Source organism: Cavia porcellus, unplaced genomic scaffold, assembly GCF_034190915.1.
Source record: "Cavia porcellus strain 051 isolate PalLab524CR breed Dunkin Hartley unplaced genomic scaffold, mCavPor4.1 scaffold_31, whole genome shotgun sequence".
NCBI lineage: Eukaryota > Metazoa > Chordata > Mammalia > Rodentia > Caviidae > Cavia > Cavia porcellus.
The window spans coordinates 36,981,081-37,000,467 of record NW_026947514.1 but is presented as its reverse complement, the minus strand read 5'-3'; the positions used below and the strand labels follow the sequence as shown (position 1 = coordinate 37,000,467).

The window sequence follows — 19,387 nt, the reverse complement described above, 5'->3', positions numbered from 1 at the left end:
GACACCATAGTAAATCTAAAACCACCTTGGAAAGTGAACAATTTCCTATTTTAACTGAAATATACTAGACATGATAGTATTTAAATAGGAGCCTTCCATTAGGAAAATACTGGTCGACACTATAACATACAAGAAAAATAAACACGAGAGGTTTTTGCCTATTTACCATTTTCAATGACTTTCATACTCCTCTACATTTCACACCTGATGTTCGTGCCCTCCATTAATAAAGCAGAGAAGATAGATTCTGATTGTAGACCACAGCTTTACTGAACTCCTAAGATTTGATGGAGGCCACTACGAAGTGGCTATTAGCAGGACTTTAAATGATTAATGTTAAATTAATTGGCTTTTCATATTTATTATAGGTCTGTCCCAGGCCTGGGTGGCTTGCTCAGAAAGTGGTAGCTGGCAGTGAGTGAATCTCTCCACACCACTGGTCACGGTGGAGGCCTGCAGTGGCCTGTGGTGCTGTGACATCTCAAAGGGCAGGACAAGCTGCAGCCTAGGACCCTGGGCTCGGACCCCAACTTATAAGATAAAGACTTCAGCTGTAGCCGTTTGGTGCTTGCTGTAAATGCCAATCTAGAAATAAGACAGTTCTCTTAACTGGCAACAATTATTGCTCGGAGAAGTGTTTTTTTTTTTTTTTTTTTACTTTTTTTTTGGTCTTTTTTGTTTTTTATCGGTACCAGGGATCGAACTCACGACTGCCTGCTTGTAAGGCAGGCGCTTATGCCGCTGAGCTAAACCCCCAGCCCCTCGGAGAAGTGTTTGAGCTAACTTCCCAAGGTCCTGCTCCGTTCCCACCTTGCCTCAGTATCTCTTTACTTTGTTTGAAAACCAAATAAATGTGAGGTGCTGGAGAAGCTCTTATTTTTACTCCCACAGAGTTCTGACTTTCCTGGATTCCCAAACCCATACCTTTTATTGAAGCCTTTACCATAACTCATTTAGGAGGTTGGGGGCCCGATCGATCCCCATAGAAACTGTTTATCCAACTTATTCCAAAGTAGGCTCTTCACCATAAATATAAAAATTCCAATAGGAAAGCAAGTTTCTGACTCATATCCTGCTTAAAATACAGTTAGTAATTAAAGGTAATTGGATAATTATTTATTACAAGCAATGATCCAGGCTATACCATAAATATATTCATAGAAAGTGATTATTATAAAGAAGGTTAAATGCCAACCATCATAAGAGAAAACAGATTTAAGTGAACATTTTCCAGCGCATTTTATTTAAAATGTGGCCATCCTGTAGATGCTGAAGACATCGCGTCAGCCGTCAGCCGGGTTCTCAGCAGCACTGAAAGCAGAGGTTCCTCATTCACTGCCTTTTCCGTTCTCACAAGCAGACGCCATCTTTGATCTGTTGGCTATTTCATAGACTTGGATGATAAGCTTTAGCTGATTGATGATTTCTTTGTCTGCTGTTTTCATGTTGAATCCCAACATCTTCATAATATTGTCTCGAAAGCCAAGGAGCTTTGAAGAACCACCACAAAAAGTAAAATAGGTCATCAGTTTGGGACTTATTATATGCAATGAAATTGGTACTAGAAATTTAGCCTTATTTTTCAAGATAAATAATATCGAATGTAATATTTTAAAAATCAATATTTTAACATACTTTAATCATTTCTTCTTATTTTCTCCCTTCCCTCTTATTAAATAAACATTTCTTTCTCAAATATACTATACATTCAGTTTTTTTGTTTGTTTGTCCCACTTTTTAGCCAGAGTCTTGATAGGTAATTCAGGCTGGTGTCGAACTCACTGTGTAGCCGAGGCTGGCCTTGAATTCATGGCAATCCCCCTGCCTCAGCCTCCTGAGTGCTGGAATTACAGGTGAAGGCCAACATGCCCAGTCTCAAATTTATTTTCAAGCTAGAAAATAATTTCTTCTCTCCAACTCCTTAAAATTTCCTTCAGATTTTAATACTTATACTTTTGTTAGTGTTTATTTATTTAGGTTACTGCTTGTTTTTCACCTACAAAACAACTTTTAATTTTTCATTCCTATTTGAGAGGAGCTCCTACTCTGTTTCCCAGGCTGGCTTACAAATTCTGGATTTAAGTGATTCTCCTGGCTCAGCCTCCCTTCTAGCTGGGACTACCTTTTGGATTTCTGATTTGCTTTATGATAATAGCAGTCCCCAAACTACCTATCTCTCCATCCTTCCTTCAAAAGTCACAGTAATAAATGAAGTGAGCAAATAAAAGCCAACCATAAGCATGCCTAGAGCCTAATTAGAGAATAGCACAGCCCCTGCAGTTGCACACGTGTTCAGTAGCAGACAGCACTTTTCAGAGGCTGGTTTCCACCAGTGTAGACACAGACCACCGCACCCTTCCCCAGATGGGGCACTTCACAAGTGGGGAAATACTGAAAACAAATCTGAGACCTGGTAGAAGGGAAAGAAAGTGCTTAGCCTTAGAAAAGGGTGCTGGGAGAGCTGGATATTCACTGCAGATCCCTGAATCTAGACTCCTGTATCTCACCATGTACTAAACTGAAATCACAGTGTATCAAAGATCTAAATGTTAAACTGGAAACATTTTTCTACTGGGAGATGAAATGGGTAAAACTCTTGAAGACAGGCATAGGCAAGGAATTTCTGAACAGAACTGCAGTGGCATGAGAAATAGTACCATCAGAAACAAACGGGATCACACCAAATTTAAAAGCTTCGCACAGCAAAGGAGACAGAGTGAAGAGACCACCTACAAAATGGGGAAAAATCCTTGCCAGCTATTCTGCAGGCAGAGGACTAAATCTACAGTGTATCAAGAACTCAAAAAGATTAGAGCTGCTCTCAAAATAAAAGACTCAGTCAAAAATGGGCAACTGTAATGAACAGATGCAACAATCACCTATACATACATCAGGTATGTATCAGAATACATACCTGAAAGAATATTCAACGTCGATGGCAACTAGAGAAATAAAAAGTAAACAACACTGAGATTCTTTATTGTGTGTGTGTGTGTGTGTGTGTGTGTGTGGACCTTGCGCTGGCCAGATAGACCTTTGTGATGCTGAACTATACCCCCGGTCCTGAAATTCTATCTTACCCCAGAAAGAATGGCTATCTCAAGAAATCCAACATTAACAAATGCTGTTAAGACTGTGTGAAAAAGGAACCTTCCTATAGTGTTGGTGGGAATGTAAACTGGTATAACCACTATGGAAATTAGTATGGTGATTCCTTAAAAAATGAAAACTAGAAATTCCCTTTAACATGGCTCCCCCACAAAAGAGTAAAAAAATGCATATTTATGTTTACAGTAATAAAAGTCATAATAGCTAAATCTTGGAAGTGTCAGATATGTACATCAACAAATGTACAAAGAAAATGTGGTATTTACACATAATAGAGTACTACTCTGCCATAAAGAAGTACTACTCTGCCATAAAGAAGGATTCATAGATAAATGGACGCACCTTGAGACCATACTACTAAGTGAAACGTCAGACACACAAGCTGACCTACTGCATGGTTTCTCTTTTAGGAGAAATACAAATATAAAGAGCAAGATAGGAAGTGGGAAGAAGATCTTTTTCAAATGGGAAGAAGCACAAGAGACGGCACAGAGGAGAGGAAGAAGAGAGAAAGGGATTAAAACATAAGGAATGAGAGCAGAACAGGAAATAAAGCCTGTGTAAGTGGGAAGGGGCCAAGAGATGGACGAGGCAGATGAGAGGAGAAAGAATTGAGCTGTGATGTGTGCATGTACCAACTTCCCGCGATGAATGCAGTCGTGTGCTGCAAAGGTGAACGCACAAAAATCAATTTCTTAAAAAGAGACTTAGGGGCCGGGGATATAGCTCAGCGGCACAAGCGCCTGACTGGCAAGCGTGAGGTCATGAGTTCGATTCCCTGTACCAAAAGAGACAGAGAGACAGAGAGACAGAGAGACAGAGACTTAGAAGAACAAGAGACCAGAAATGGCAGTCTAGAAGGTGAGACTCTTGAGGAGAGGTTCCAAAGTAGGGACCTGGAAGGGCGGGTTTAGGAAATTAACAGACTTATACAAAATTGTCACAGAATCACAGAAACCCCCAGCACCAAAATAAAACCTCATTCTGGTAACTTTTAGAGCTCGCAGTCACCACGCGAACAGAAGAGGGCAGCATTGAGTTGAGAACCCGAGTGAGGAAGCCGCCAGGGCAGAAGGATTTCAGGGTGTGCTCATGCAAGCTGTGACCCAGCTCTCGGGAAACTGAGCCCTGAGGACCACAAATTCAAGGCCAGCCTCTGCCGATTAGTGACTTCGCAAGATCCCATCTCGATCCAATTGACAACGGGCCAGGGTGTGTAACTCTGTGCGAGGGCCCAGTACCGCATAAGAAATACTTCTTAAAAAGGATTTTCAAAGTGGATAGGTAAGTGGTAAATCCATCCAAATAGGATTACGGTGAGAAGGAAGTAGCAGCACAGTCCCAACACTCTGGGAAACTGACAGAGGAAGACCCGAAGTTTGAGCACAGCTTGGGCAATTTACCAATGTATCAAGACCTGGTCTCAATTAAAATTTTGCAAAAGGGCTGGGGAGATACCTCAGTGAATAGGCCTTAGGTTCAGTCTCCAGCACCACTAAAATTTATACTTAAAAAGGCAGATCATCTAAATTGTTCAGGTGACGAAAATACCCCCCTCAAAAATAGCCATGAAACACAGATTTGAAACAACACCCTAATATGAAGTTCACAGCAATTAAACAAAGGATTTACAGACACAGGGGGGGAAACTTTTCTTCTGTTAAATCAGAAATATAACTGTTAGCTGGGTGTGGTGAATTATAGGATGTCTAAAGAAAAGGTTTTATAAAAAAGATTAAGTGACATTGAAAAGAGGTATAAAAAATGTAGAAAGCAGACACACAAAAGAGAAGTAGAAAGAGAAAAAAGAAAATGCTAAGACAACAACTTTGTTTTAAGCATATCTTAAAATAATTTTTAAGCAACTAATATGGCAATTTGACATGCAATTTAACAGTTGCCCTAAATTGTCAATTAACCTTTAAATTTTTTTTAAAAACTGCTTGCTTTAGTGTGTAGCTCTAGGTTCAATTCACAGCACTCCTACCAATATTACCAAATTGGTACCAATGCTACCAATACCACCCTGATACACGTGAGAGACAGGAAGAGTCAAGCGAGGTGTGGTGGTGCACGTGTAATCCAGTGTGCTCAGGACGCTGAGACAGGAGGGTTTCCCTGAGGTCAAGGCCAGACTGGGCTACATAGTGAGTTTAAGACCAGCCCTCACTACATAAACTACATAACTACATTTAAAGCCTTGCTTTAAAAACAAAAAGAAGGCTGGGCATTTAGCTCAGCGGCATAAGCGCCTGCCTGGCAAGTGTGAGGTCATGAGTTCGATCCCCAGTACCACAAAAAAAAAAAGAAAAGAAATATAAGTCAGACAAAGAAAAGATTTGCTTTGTAAGTACAACGCAGATCTAGGCCAGTTTAGAAGCACTAGCCTATGCTAGAATGTGACTCGGTGAGAAACGTACCTGCTTTGCTCTGAGCTCTCAATCTTTCCCAGGTCCCTGGCCTCCTGGCTGGTCAGAAGACAGGTTGCACAAACCTAAACTAAGATAACCATACCCGCCCTTAACCACTGTGGAGTCATCTGGGAGAGGCACTTTATCATCTACACTGGGCAACGCAAAAGCTGTCCTATGCCTTATATTGATTGGAGGAAATAAATATAAAACTCCACGGCTGTCGGTGGCTGCATTTCCTGACATACGGAGAAAACCAGCTGCCGTCAGACCAACAAGTGATCACACAGAAACTAAGACAAGAGGAGGAGAAAGGCCCTGTGTGGTTCCCGGTGCATGCCTGGCACCTCTGCCTGTAGGTCAGGTTAACCTGCAATTGATACTGTCTACTAGTAAATGACATTTCTGTCTAAGCCTCAGTTCAGATGGGTGCTCATAACTTCAACTAATCTTAACATAGCAACGACACCCACCTCTGGTTCTTTCCGGGATGCTTCTTCCAGTGTGTTCTTAGCTGGGGAGAGCTGAGGGGTGACACCATTTAACGTGTTGCGGGCCCTCTCTTTCTGTGGTCTCGCCTCTTGTTCTGCAGAGTCTGCAATAGTTTTCAAGTTGTCTATTTTTGTCACTGCCTTCTCTTTCACTGTTTTGACTTTTGTCAGTGATTTCTTGAGACTTTCAACAGTTTTGTCCTGCAAGAGGATAAAAAGTGGTGAAAGACCAAGACTTGTTTGATCTTTATAAATAACAGACAAGCATAACTCATTATGTTTTTTTTTTTTAATTTTGAAGAGATGTGTTACTGTTTGGATGTGAGACGTCTCTCACCATCTCACCTGTGGGAGGCATGGTACCAGCGTGGCAGTGCTCAGGGCTCGGGGCTTAGGAGAAGGTACGCTCAGGAGAGCGCCAGCCCTGGGAATGGATTCATCCCCTCATGGATGCACAGCTCGTGGTGGGGAGCAGTGGAGACTTTAGGGGCGGGATCTGCTTGGAGGAAGGAAGTCCTGGAGGGGCACATTCTGCCCTCTCTCTGTCTGCCTCCAGCCAGGGTGAGGAGAGCAATCTCACGCACTCCCCCCTGTAGTATTCTGCCCAGACATGGAGCCCACTGACCAGGGGCTCACATCCCTGCTGGGAGGCAGAATCAGTTTCTTCCTTTTAAATTGATCCTGTCAGGTATTTTGTCACAGGGATAGAAGACTAACACATATGGGAAGGAAAAAAATTCCACAGTTTCTGAAGAGGCTGTTTCCCTATCATTGTGCTTGGTTTTTGTTTGTTTGTTTGTTTTGTTTTGTTTTGTTTTGTTGTCTTTTTTTCCTTTTTATCGGTACCGGGGATCGAACTCACGACTGCCTGCTTGTAAGGCAGGCGCTTATGCCACTGAGCTAAATCCCCAGCCCCTGTGCTTGTTAATTATCAACATCAAATACAGAAATAATGAAAATAATTATTTGCACCTAGAAGACAAATATTGCTGATAAACTGGTGCTTTATCAACCAATCAATCAATCATGTAGTGCATGATTAGCTTTTGAAATAGTATAATTGAAGCTAGAAAATTCAAAGAAGAGGAAAAATCAGATGAAAACCTTTGAACCACTATCTTGGTCAGAGATTACATTTATTCCAAAAGATGGAAGGAGAGAGGAGGGAAGGGAAACGGTGGGGAACAAAAAGAATGAACATGTGTTATGAACCTGTACCAGTGCCCCACGATGGATGTGATAATGATGTGCTGCAAACACGGACTCAGAAATCTTAAAAAGTAAAAGGGACAACATTTACTAGCTTTTATGCTAAGATAAAAATCAAGGTATTGATAGCCATAATACTTAGAATAGTAGTTTACTTGTAAGAAATAGGAGAGTAAATGTGGGCTTTGAGGAGACTGGTAATTACGTATTTCTTAAAATGATAAGTAGGCTCACAGGATTTTATTTTATTTTATTTTATTTTGTTTTGTTTTGTTTGTACCAGGGATCAAACTCACAACCTCTTGCTTGCCAGGCAGGCACTTATGCCACTGTGCTAAATGGCCAGCCCCTCTCTGTCATTATTCTATAGGCTTTAACATTGTATGTTCTTCCACATGTGTGTAAGATAATTTTAATATTGGCTTTTGTTTTGTGTTTTTTTGTAAAGCTCAGTGACAGCCAGGCAGCTAAAATAGGAATGGACTAAAGTTAAAGTGAATTTTGAAAGCCCCACGTCCTTACTTACTTTCAGGATGTTTACTCTTATCAGTTGACTTTTCATAGTTTTATTTGACAATTTCAAATCACTAAGCTGTTCCTGAAGTTTCTGGATTTTGTCCTCCAATCTTAGTGTTGTAGCAATCTGCAAATTCTGCTGAATATTCAACAACATATCTAATCGTTTGAACTTGTTGTGCTTATCTGTCAAGAAATTCTGCATTGTGGAGATCTCCTCTGCAGAAATTAACTATCAGAATAAAGAATTGTGCTTTAAAATGTTATTTTACACCAGCATAAAAACACATCTACTTTAGACTAAAAAACTGCAGAATTAATAATACATATATTCACCATAAATATGTACTTTATTAGTGAAAGGAATCAGGAAAATAAAATGTAACAATAAAAATGATAACAGTATACCAAGGGCATGGTTAAATAGACAGTTTAGTAAGTTCTAAGTAGTAACATAGATTAGTTCATCTTTTTTAGGAATGCAGTACAAGGAAATAATAAATTGTTAAACCAAGATGCATTGCTTTATTCCCATACTGAACACTGAACCAATTGCTTTCCACTGAACTACATCTTTAATCTTTTTTATTTTTTATTTTGGAACAGGGTCTCACTAAGTTGCTAAATTTCCCAGGCTGGGCTTAAACATTTGATCTTTCTGCCTCAGCCTCCCAGAGTGCTGGGACTAATAATAAATTTGTATTACCATACTGGCACACAGATATTCTTTACAACACTATTGGTAACAAAAAAGCAATGAATCTAGACATGGTAATGTACACCTGTAATTCCAGCAATCAGGAGGCTGAGGCAGGAGGACTGCTATGAGTTTGAGGCCAGCCTAGGCTACATAAGCAAGTTCAAGTCCAGCCTGCACTACATTGCAAGACCCTGTCTTTTGAAACTCAGTTTCATTGTTATGTTTATCTTTTTTCTTTCTTTAAAAATTAAATTAAATTAAAATAAAAAACAAAAATAAATATTAAAAATCAAGGAAAATGTCCAAAGAAGAATAATTCAACTTCAATAATTCAATTCATTTTATAATGATAAAATATACATTCCCTAAAAAGTCCCTCAAAAATATTTATCTGGGAAAGTAGTAATGATACAGTTAAATGAAAGGAGCGGGATTAGGAAAAACTATACCTGTTTCAATTATGTCAAAATATGCATAACAGTAATCAGAAGGAAATGTTTCTATATGACAACACTGCTTATCTCAAGATGTAGTTTACTGATGTGTTTCAATGATATTCTATTATTCTGTGCTTTATAAATCTTCAGTAATCACATGAATTTTTTACCACATTAATTTAACTATATTATGCAAAATAGTTACTTTGTGTTATAATGAAAATATTATGACAAATTTTAATGCATTAAAAGAAATAAAACAATACATTAAGGGACAAGAATAATAACATCATTTTACTAAAGAACCACCCCAAAAGACTAGATGATAATGGTAACATCTAATCTCTGTGTAATAATAAAGTCTAAAGCCAGTTATCAGGTAGAAAGAGTCACAAATGCTCTTGTCATTTATACAAGGAATTAAAGGTTATCTTTCCAAGATAACTTTGGGACCTCTTGGGACGCGATTGGAGAATGTCCTCCAGTAAAATAAGAAATGAAATTTTAAAAAAGAAGATACAATTCAGGAAATTGTGATTCCTAAGGAGGAGAGTGGAAAAGAAAAATCACAGGATCACACCCGTGCCCAAACCACGGAGCAAACCCAGGCGGAGGCACGAAAATGCAAAACTTCGCGAGAGGAAAAAAGGAGAGAGTTTTACATACCAGAGGGCTTTTTAATACGATGTTCAAGAGAAAACAATGAATATTAAAAATTATATATGAAAACACAAAGATGGCATTAACTAGGACAAATAAAAGGCACTAGAGAAAGGAAATGTAGCAATACTTTGGATGGTAGGCTTTTGTAAATATTTACTGTCATGGTTAAATAAATGTTGATTATAGGTTTCATTAAAAATACTGATACAACTATAATGGGAAGATAGAAAGTGTGGGTGGAAAAGTGGTATGAGAGAGAACGTTACCAGGAAAGCAAGCGATAATGTCTAAAATAGGTAATTGAAGACACAGCAGTATAAACAAATTGGAGAAATGGAAATTACTACCAGAAACAGTAGCTAAAAGAGGTAAAAGCGCACACTTAGCGCCAGATGAAGAATCAGTTCCACAGAACACATTGAAAGGAACAAGAACGGGCAAAGCTAAAAGAGGCTAGTGGCTGGACACTATGAACTCAGTTATTCAGTGTAACTTTTATACCTGTCCAGACGGCAGTCTGTAAATATCATTTACTATTTACTCAGAACTGTGATGATATGATTGCAGACAAAAATAACACTCTTTTGGTTTCTCAGTATTTCAGCTTTGCCTTACTGTACTTATTTTTATATTTATTTATTTCATTGAGACAGTGTCTTACTATGTAGCCCAGGCTGGCCTTTGATTTAGCCCATCCTTGTGCCTCAGCCTCCCAAGCGCTGGGATTGTGGTGTGAACCACCTGTGATTCGTTTGTTAAATCTATTAGTTTTATCATGTGCTATGTCTATCCATGGTTTTGACTGACAGCTTTGTTTTGCCATAATTTGACTTTATTCTCTTTCAAAAAAAATGTAATAAGAACTAAGGAGTAATCAAACCCAAAATGTGTAAATTCTGTTGTAAAAAAGAGAAGGAAAAAAAGAGCTCTAAAGGATACAAATGCAAGTGTGTTTAGGGGTGTTAAATAGCTGACCATATTAATGTTTTTGGTTGGATCATTGAACACAACTGTTTGCGGTCTCTCTGTTTGAATGTTCACTTTGTATGGTTTGATACTGTGATTTGAGCAACTATCTCTAAGATGATAATGTGTCATCTACTAACTGATGATTTCTTACTTTTTTGTTTGTTTGTTTTGTAGTTCTGTATTACTTTTACCCTTACACCGCTTTGTTTTGCTTTGTTTTTTCTCTTTTTCCTTTTAAATAAAATTTTAAAAATCTATTAGTTTTCTTTACAAGAAATCATTGTTGTTCCAGGTCTAACTCTGTATTGTTATATTGATTTCTATGACACAATTTATCTCTTTCAGGTTTTTTTTTTTTTTAACATGGTCTTGCTTCACAGAAGCAAACTGGCCTTGAACCTAGTACATACCCCAAACTGGAATTGAACGTGTGGGGATCCTCCTGCCTCTGTCTCCTGAGTGCTAGAATTACAGGAGTGTGTCATGCCTGGCTTGAGCTTTTTTGTGGGGGTGTGTGAGGGCAGGGATGGAGCTTAAGGACTCAAGCATGCCTAGCACACATCTGCCACCATGTGAGCTACATTCCAGCCCCTAGAGTTTCAATTTATTGTTACTGAATTACAAAATATTTTTCAGAATTTGTTTCATCTTTTCCATCTGTATGCATTCATTCTGTCTGTTTCTTCTTCCTAATTTATTACATTTTCACCTTCTTCTTTCCTGGATAACTAGTCTGCCTGGCCACCTATTTTTCTTTGCACAGAACTTTTCATCCTTTTAGTTTATACATAACAAGTACATAGTATAGTGTAAACATAACTTTTATGTGTGCTGGGAAACCTGAAGTTCATGCGACTCATTTTTATCGTGAAATTTGCTTTATACCAATAGTCTGGAACCAAGTCAGCAACATCTGTAAAGGTCACTAAGATTAAAACAGCAGAGAGAGAATTGGGAAGGTTATTACTGTGTTCTTCAAATCTTTTAATATGACAAAGGGATGTGGAAAGCATGTGTTATTTTTATATCCTCAAAATTCAGCAAAGCATTTAAATTTTGTGTGTATGGAAATGAACCATCATGATCCGGATACTCAGAAGCTGAGGTAGAAACTGCACGTTCTCTGAACTCTACTGGGTGCATTTTTTGCATCATTTTAAAAATGAAGTGCTCAGTAAGTATTAGACTGGGGCTAAAGGCATTGCTCCAGGGTGGAGCACTTGGTTAACACTCGCGAGGCCTTTAGTTTCCATCTCCCACCACAGTAAAAATGTATATACTATCTTGTAAATCTGAATGAATGTGCTGAAAGATTGAGCCCATCGGGAGGGGGCGTGAGTACCCTTTGAGCCGCAGCATAAAAACGGGGTAACACAGGTTAGGGTGTGATAGGTAATTCAGGGAAGAGGTTGTGAAATACAAACAATTTCTTCAAAATACGTCGTACAGCAACCTATTCATTTATATCCTAAATTGCCTTTTTCTGAACAGATACAGGGAAACAGAAAACAGAGAGGGTAATGGTTTACATAGTAATTACTGAGAAATATCACCAATGATCCTTTACAAGCGACATTTCATGGTCACAGCGCCTGAAATTTCAGCATTAGTCATTGCTCTCAATTCCTTTCAGTTTCATCCTCTTTGGAAAGTGCATTAACATACACATAACAGGCATCCTCATAATAGCATCAAATATGGCCACTAGTAGCCAAAAGGAAATATGGAAAGAGAAGAGAATTGGGGTTTTTTGTTTGTTTGTTTGTAGACAAGGTCTCACTATTTAATTCAGGCTAGATTTGAACTCAGTATGTAACCCAAACTGGCCTTGGGTGTGCACTGCCAAGTTAATATGGCAAAAGGGGAGCTGGGCCTAGTGGTGCATGCCTGTAATCCCAGCACTGTGGGAGGCTGAGGCAGGAGGACTTCAAGTTTGCTCACAACCTGAGTCACATAGCAAGTTCAAAGCCAGCCTGGAACATAGCAGGATTCTGTCTCAAAAACCCAAAGAAGCTGTGATGGTGGCAGTGGTGGTAGTGGTAGAGGAGGAAGCAAAGAAGGGGAGGGTATTGCTGCAAATATTTAAAGCTTCTGATTTTATTAAAAAGTCTGTTTTCAGGTGGGCATTGCGGTGCACCCCTGGAATCCCAGCACATGGGAGGATGAAGCAGGAGGATCGCTGTGAGTTCAAGGCCAGCCTGGACTACACAGTGAGACCCTGTCTAAAAACAAAGAGAAAAGGAAAAGTATTGATAATATGAACACTTTAAATATTAGATAGCATTAACATTTTTAGTAAAATAAAATGATCATTTTCGCTGTGAAACAAATGCTAGTATTTCAGGAAATTCTTACTTTCTTCCTGTCCGAGTCTACTTTCCCCTGAAAAGAGTCATCGACAGCAACATGCCCTCCCAGACACTTGGAGGGTCTGTTCGGCTCCCTGGAATTTTCTCCAATGTGGGGCGATTCTCGGGTAGGCTCTTCACACATCTGATACAGCTGCCCCCGTCGCGGAGTGAGCTTCTGGATCTTCTGCTCCAGACCTTCAATCCTCTGGAACAAAATTGTATTTAGAGGACTTCTTGCATCATTTCAAACTATATCCTTTTCTGTTTACATCAACAGATGAGTAAGGGGTCAGGGACTTAGCTCAGCGGCATAAGCGCCAGCCTGGCACGCACAAGGTCATGAGTTCAATCCCTGATACTAAAAAACAAAAGGTAAAATAACCAGACGAATAAGAAAGATTTTAAATAAATTTAACATATATAAAGTAAGGAAATAAATAGAAAACACTGATATACAAGAATAACATACTTTAATACTGAGAAACAGAGTTGCACGATTTTAAGAGGGCAGAAAATTTTAAAATGACACAAAACTGGAGACACGGGAGTCCCCCATTAGCAGAGCACTTTGCCTACCAAAAGGACTTGATCCCCAGCATGGTAAAAAAATATTATAATAACAATAAATAAATAAAAGCAGATTTGAACAGACAGTTGTGTGGCAGGTTTCATTAGCACGCTGAATGTCACATTCTGTAGTTTCAATCATCATTTGAATTTTAGGACGAGAAATCACAGAATTTTATTACAGTGATTTGGAAACAAAGAAGTGTATTCACTTAGGCCTGGTAATTCAATCATTTGTTGGACTGGACGTGTGAATTCAAATACATTTACCTGGTAATTCTATTAATTGATTTGTGTGCCTTTGTTGGTTGTGGGGGTGCTGAGAATTGAACCCCAGGCCTCGTGCATGCTAAGCACGTGCCCTACCACTGAGCTACACCCCCAGCCCTGACAATTACTGCACCGACGGAACTGACAGTGTTGAACCATTACAAAAATATTACCTTCACCATAGCCCTGTTTTTAAGTTAATGTTTATTGAACTTATGTTGAGCTATATTAAGCATTTCTCATTTCTGTGAGGTGGGAAACACTGCCCTGCACCCCACTGCCCTTCAATCCCCCTGCTGAAATGAAACCAAGGCACAGAGAGGACAGTAAATACCTCCCCCACCCACAGACACACAGCTGGCAAAGGGCAGAACTGAGATTCACCGCACGGCTATACTTCTATCATCATGCCAAACTACCTCCAAGGTTGTGAAGACAACCTACTGTCTTCTTTCACTATAGTACTAAATCAAAACTACAATCAGAGCCATGCTCCACTAAATTAGCTAATGTAGAAATCTACATCTTGAAAGAATCAAAAGAGTACAGACATTGCTTGTTTAATGACAGAGTTCCATTCCTCCCACTCAGTCATTAAATAAATAAGGAAGTGTATGTATCCATATTCAGAACAAAGAAATGGTCAAAGGAAACTCCAACCTGATGGCTTTGGTTTTAGTTGAATGACTCTTACATGCAGTACTGTAATGTAAAACTACATGACTGTACTGTATAGCACAGTCAGCTAAAATTATAAATAAGGTGTATTGTACCAAAAAAAGACATGCAGGGCTGGGGATAGAACTCGGCGGCAAGCACAAAGTTGTGAGTTTGATCCCCGGTACCAAAAGAAAGAAAAACAAAGTCTGGTTGCAAGTACAAACCGCACACCTCAGTCAGAAGTCCAAACAGTTGCTAAACAGGTAGGTCGTTAAATGAAGGGTATCTGTGCACTTACGGATTTCCATGATTGTTCGTTTGCACCAATTTCTTGAATCCTCTCCTTCACAGCGTCCTCTGTGGCTGGGATGGGGCCACCGCTGTCACTCAGAATAGCAGTTGGCTGACTGAGATCCTGATACTGAGACCGCGCAGTTTTAATTTCGGGACTACATGAGTGTGGAGGTCCATCTAACTCAGCTGTTGGTTTTTCCTTGAGGAACACATCTTGTTGAGATTTATCCCAAAATTTCTGCCCATTGTTTGGTCCTTCAGGGTGAATAATGTCTCTCTCAAAGTTTCCGGCCAGGAATGCTTTGTCCTTCTCCTGAATATGCCAAAACACAGGTTAAACTTCCTCATTGAAAGTAACAGAGAGATAGCTACTTCTATCCTTTTGAAGTATAAATATAGTTATAACACAAAAATTCAGGAGAAAAGACCCTCTTACATTACTCAAAAGATCACATGAGAACCACAAAAGGTAGAAATTTAGAGAAGCAGCTAGCCAAGAGCCCTAGCTGATGAGGTAAACTCTTTACAGAACAATTTATGCTAAAAAAAATATAAAATGATAGAAATTCATCACTTTATAACTTGTAATAAGACAATTGAATCAGGTAAGGGTTACCAATGAATGCTAAGACCACAAAGTGAGAAGCTGCCAGGGAAATAATATTTTCATAAGATTTATGGTTATCAAATAAATTTAAGATTAGCCTTGATCATGTAAGGGCATAAATCAAAGAAGTTGTACTTCCTTTCCTCGATCTTTCCTTGTGCTCCTGAAGTCATTTGCCTCCATTGTAAATATGACATGAAAAATAATGAGAAATGTTTGTACTTTTCCTTCCCCCATTTCCCATGAGAGAATTCTAAATTATTTTTAAATCATTTTGGAGACAGAGTTTCACTAGGCGCTTCAGGCTCACTTTAACTCACTTTGTAGCCCAGGCTGGCCTCAAACTCCGTGATCCTCCTGCCTCAGCTCCCTAAATGCTGGGATTTCAGGCACTGGCCACCTTTCAGATTCTACATGCCCTTCTTTCCACCTCACTGCCACTTTCAGGGCTAGCAGCTGAAGGGACGAGTTCAGTCTCTGGGCTTTTTGTTAAGTGAACCTCAGAAGAAGAAAGAGTAAGAATTGTGCAAGTGATGATGGGTTTGTGTACTGAAAGCTCAGAGGATAAAAAGAAGGGGAATAAAAGAGCAAAGAAAGAAACGATCAGAGGTGCAGCTCCCCTAGCCAGACCTGAGTAACACCTTCTGCTCATCCCGGGTCCTGCCTCCTGAGATCCGGCTCACTTCCTTTAGCTCACGTCTTGCTGTAATTCTAGCTCTCCTGGCTCGTGTCTGCAACCCACCAACATGTCAGCCGTGCCATTTCTGTGCCTCGGTTTCAATGACTTGCACTTCCCAAGCTTCTCTTTAGCTCCCTACACCCAGACATAACCCTAGATTACTGCAGCAGCAGGAACAAATCCACACTAGGGAATTAAAACTAGGTGTCTCCAAGCCACATTCCCTCCACCCGTTTCTGCAGAAACACGGACACCTGTGGTTCCTGCCAGGCCGGGCACCTCATCTGCATACACTGGAGTCCACATGACACTGCTTCCCTTGGTCCCCATGAGAAAGAGGGCTGCGGGGCTACTGGATGCTAACCCATCACCCCCCGGAGTAACAGAAAGCAATAGGAATCCTTTTTCTTCAGAAATCAATCAAAGCTGGTTCTCACCTTTGCTAGAATAATGTCCAAAGAGTCTTCCTGTCCTTTTAGATTCGTAGGGGGAAGTCTGCTCATATGCGGCAGATTATTCGCTGGAAAGCCCGCTTTTTGCTCTGCTTTTTCTCTTTCAGCCAGATGCAGTCTGTGTAAGACATGAGAGGGTAACAACATCATGAAACCATTTCAGTCAATTCAAGTAAAGGCCATAGGCTGACAGAAGTAAGATGATAGGCATGGTGATTCTCATCTACCATCCCAGCATCTGTGAGCCTGAGGCAGGAAAGTTGCAAGTCTGAGCACATCATGGGCAACCTAGCAAGACCCTGTCTCAAAATAAAAAATAAAGGGGGCTTGGGAAGAAGTTCAGTGCGAATGGATTGAATTCCCAGTACTGTGGGAAAAAAGATTTAAAATAATCTCTCATATAAAATATTTATGTATGCGTATCATACACTTACGTGTGTATATTCATATTTCTTATGAAAAGAGCTATGCAGTATCCAAGAATTTCCAGGGAAACACTAGAAATGATACAGTAAGAGAAAGAAAAGCAACTTAGTGTTATTAGTCTTATAGTAGCTCCCTTGGGGGGTGGTTAGTTTTGAAACCATTCTTGTTAACATGAAATTCGAATATAAAAATCTGCCTGCTGCTGAGGTAACGTTGTGATGATCAGGAAGTTCTACCTGGGTACAATACACCTATTTCAACATCACCTAAGTGGGACTTCAATGGCAATTTGATGAGGAAACAAGAAATTAGATATAATTCCTGCAACATAGAGAATTAGATACAATGAGGCACAAACTTGTTCAATCATGAAATATGTAAAATCTCCGGGCTCAGATGTAGCTCAGTGGTAGAGCACTTACCTGTTATGCTCTATGCTTATCGCCCTAGAAACCATGTACCTGGAGTGCCGACCACGTTGTTATAAATTTGTTATAAATTAACTGACCACGTCGTCATGCTGCTCTGTATGTGTCGTTTCCCCCACACACACACCTTAGTAACCTGTTTGCTGTGTCAACTTTTGTTCCCCTTGTAAGAGACAAATGATGCTGTGTCAACCATTGTTCCCTTTATGAGAGACAAATGTTCCTGGAATTGGCAGACCAAGGGCTATGAATTGGCCAACCACCCACTGTGAAATGTCTCTGACCTCAAGCAAAGGCCCATCTTGTTTCTGTTTCTCGTCACTATGTACTTAATGATCAATGAGCTAATCATAAATGAACTACAAAAATCAGTCAAAATTATAACTCAGTTGCACAGCTTGGCAAATGCTATCTGCACTGTGTCACTGGGCCAGCTAAAATAAAAGCGCTTCTTCTTAAAACGACATCGTTTTGCCCCGTTCTTTTTTCACCTCAGGGGTCTTGTCCCATTTTTCATCTCAGGGGCCTTTTTGGGGAAGTACAACACTACCTAGCATGCACAGAGCTCTGGGGTTGATCCCTAGCATCACAAAAGAAAACATAGGATAAAAATAAGTTTTGCTATAAGCAGCAATAATTTGATTCTTGTTTGGATTACCAATTGCTAGGTATTGGTAATATTTTCTACCCTGAAGCTAGGTTACAGTTTCAGTCTACCACATTTTTGTGTCCATTTCTGAGAACTGTATTCTACAGAGCTTAGTGAATTTAAATCAGATCAAGAAAAAACCCAAATTATCGAAAGAGAAAATTTAACTCTAAAAGTTATATTAGCAACATGCAAAATACATTCAAAAGTTCTAATAAACCTGTAAATTCAGTCATAGAATCAGAATAGAGACAGAAAGACAAACTAGATCTGAAAAAATATTCTTTCCAAATTCAATGAAAGATATCAATTGACAGAGTCAATAAATCTTGCAAATTCCAAGCAGGATAAATATAAAGTAAATCACAGCAAGATATATCATAGTGAAACTGTTAATCAGTGAAAACAGAAGAAAAGCACACATTACCTGCAAAGATCCAATAAGAGGGATGTCTGACTTCAAAGTCATAAATGTCAGAAGATAACCAAATGACCTACTGAAGTGCTAAAAGAAAATGTACAGAGAACCTAGAATTCTATACTCTGTGAAATTGCCCTGCAAAATTTGAGGGGAAGCAGGGCATGATGGCACACACATGTAATCCCAGCACTTGGAAGGCTGAGGCAGGAGGATCAGTGTGAGTTCCAGGTCAGCCTGAACTACATAGCGAGATTCTGTCTCAAAAGCCAAAACAAAATTAAATACAAAAGAGAGGAAATAAACATAATTTGAAGATGGGAAAAATTTCAGAAAACTTTCTAGATAAGGAACATGCCAGGTAATTTTTTAGGATGAAAGACATTCTGGTGGCTGCACAGAACTGCAGGGGGTAATGAAGACCATGACAAAGGAAATGTGTGCATAAAAAGAAGCCAGTATAGACTAAGGATGTAGCTCAGCAGCACAGTGCCTGCCTGTGTGCAATTTCCAGTACAAAAAGCACAAAGTCCTGAGTTCGATTTCCAGTACAAAAAAGAGAGAAACAAGTACTGACAATTGGTAAAACAATAACATTTTATACATATGGAAAAGTAGAAGGCAACAATAGCACAAGTGGAGTTAAACTGTCATAAGTTTTTTATTTAAGGGGATAAGGTAACATCAGAGTACTAATTTTTTTCTGTTTGAAACAGGGTTTTGCTATGTAGTTCAGCCTGGACTTGAAGTCACTTTGTAGCCCAACCTGGTCTCAAACTCACAGTGATTCTCCCGCCTCAGCCTCCCCTGGGCTGAGATGAAGAGTACTAATTTAAAATGTAATGAATCAAATATGCATTTTGGTCTTGGTCACTTTTCTTTCATTGCTGAGTCAAAATACCCAATGCAAAAATTAGGGAAGGAAAGGTTTAGTTAGCTCACAGTTTGTGGAGGTTTCAGTCCACAGTCAGTTGGCTCCAAGGCAGGTTGGCATGGCACAGGGGTAGCAGTTCACAGTGGCAGAAGACACCAAAGCAGTAAGGGGAAAGGGAGGAGCGTACCTCTTCCCCTCCTTTAGTCTA

At 39.6% G+C, this 19,387-nt stretch overlaps 1 protein-coding gene and 1 non-coding gene across 4 annotated transcripts in view; both read right to left on the bottom strand.

The window, feature by feature from the left end:
* Window positions 1-1,096: 1,096 nt before the first annotated feature.
* The window catches only part of LOC100716739 (coiled-coil domain-containing protein 170-like), a 59,183-nt gene continuing 40,892 nt past the window's right edge, over window positions 1,097-19,387 (bottom strand). For all 3 annotated transcript variants that reach the window (XM_063240889.1, XM_063240891.1, XM_063240890.1), the window contains 6 exons: window positions 16,370-16,502; window positions 14,651-14,959; window positions 12,860-13,060; window positions 7,746-7,967; window positions 5,993-6,211; window positions 1,097-1,490 (listed from right to left, as the gene is read on the bottom strand). In XM_063240889.1, coding sequence (XP_063096959.1) covers window positions 1,329-1,490; window positions 5,993-6,211; window positions 7,746-7,967; window positions 12,860-13,060; window positions 14,651-14,959; window positions 16,370-16,502 — 1,246 coding nt within the window. In that variant the 3' untranslated portion in view covers window positions 1,097-1,328. The remainder of the gene's footprint in view (window positions 1,491-5,992; window positions 6,212-7,745; window positions 7,968-12,859; window positions 13,061-14,650; window positions 14,960-16,369; window positions 16,503-19,387) is intronic.
* Trnaa-agc (transfer RNA alanine (anticodon AGC)) lies at window positions 13,734-13,805 on the bottom strand. Its single transcript has one exon. It is a non-coding gene; the product is annotated as a tRNA-Ala (tRNA).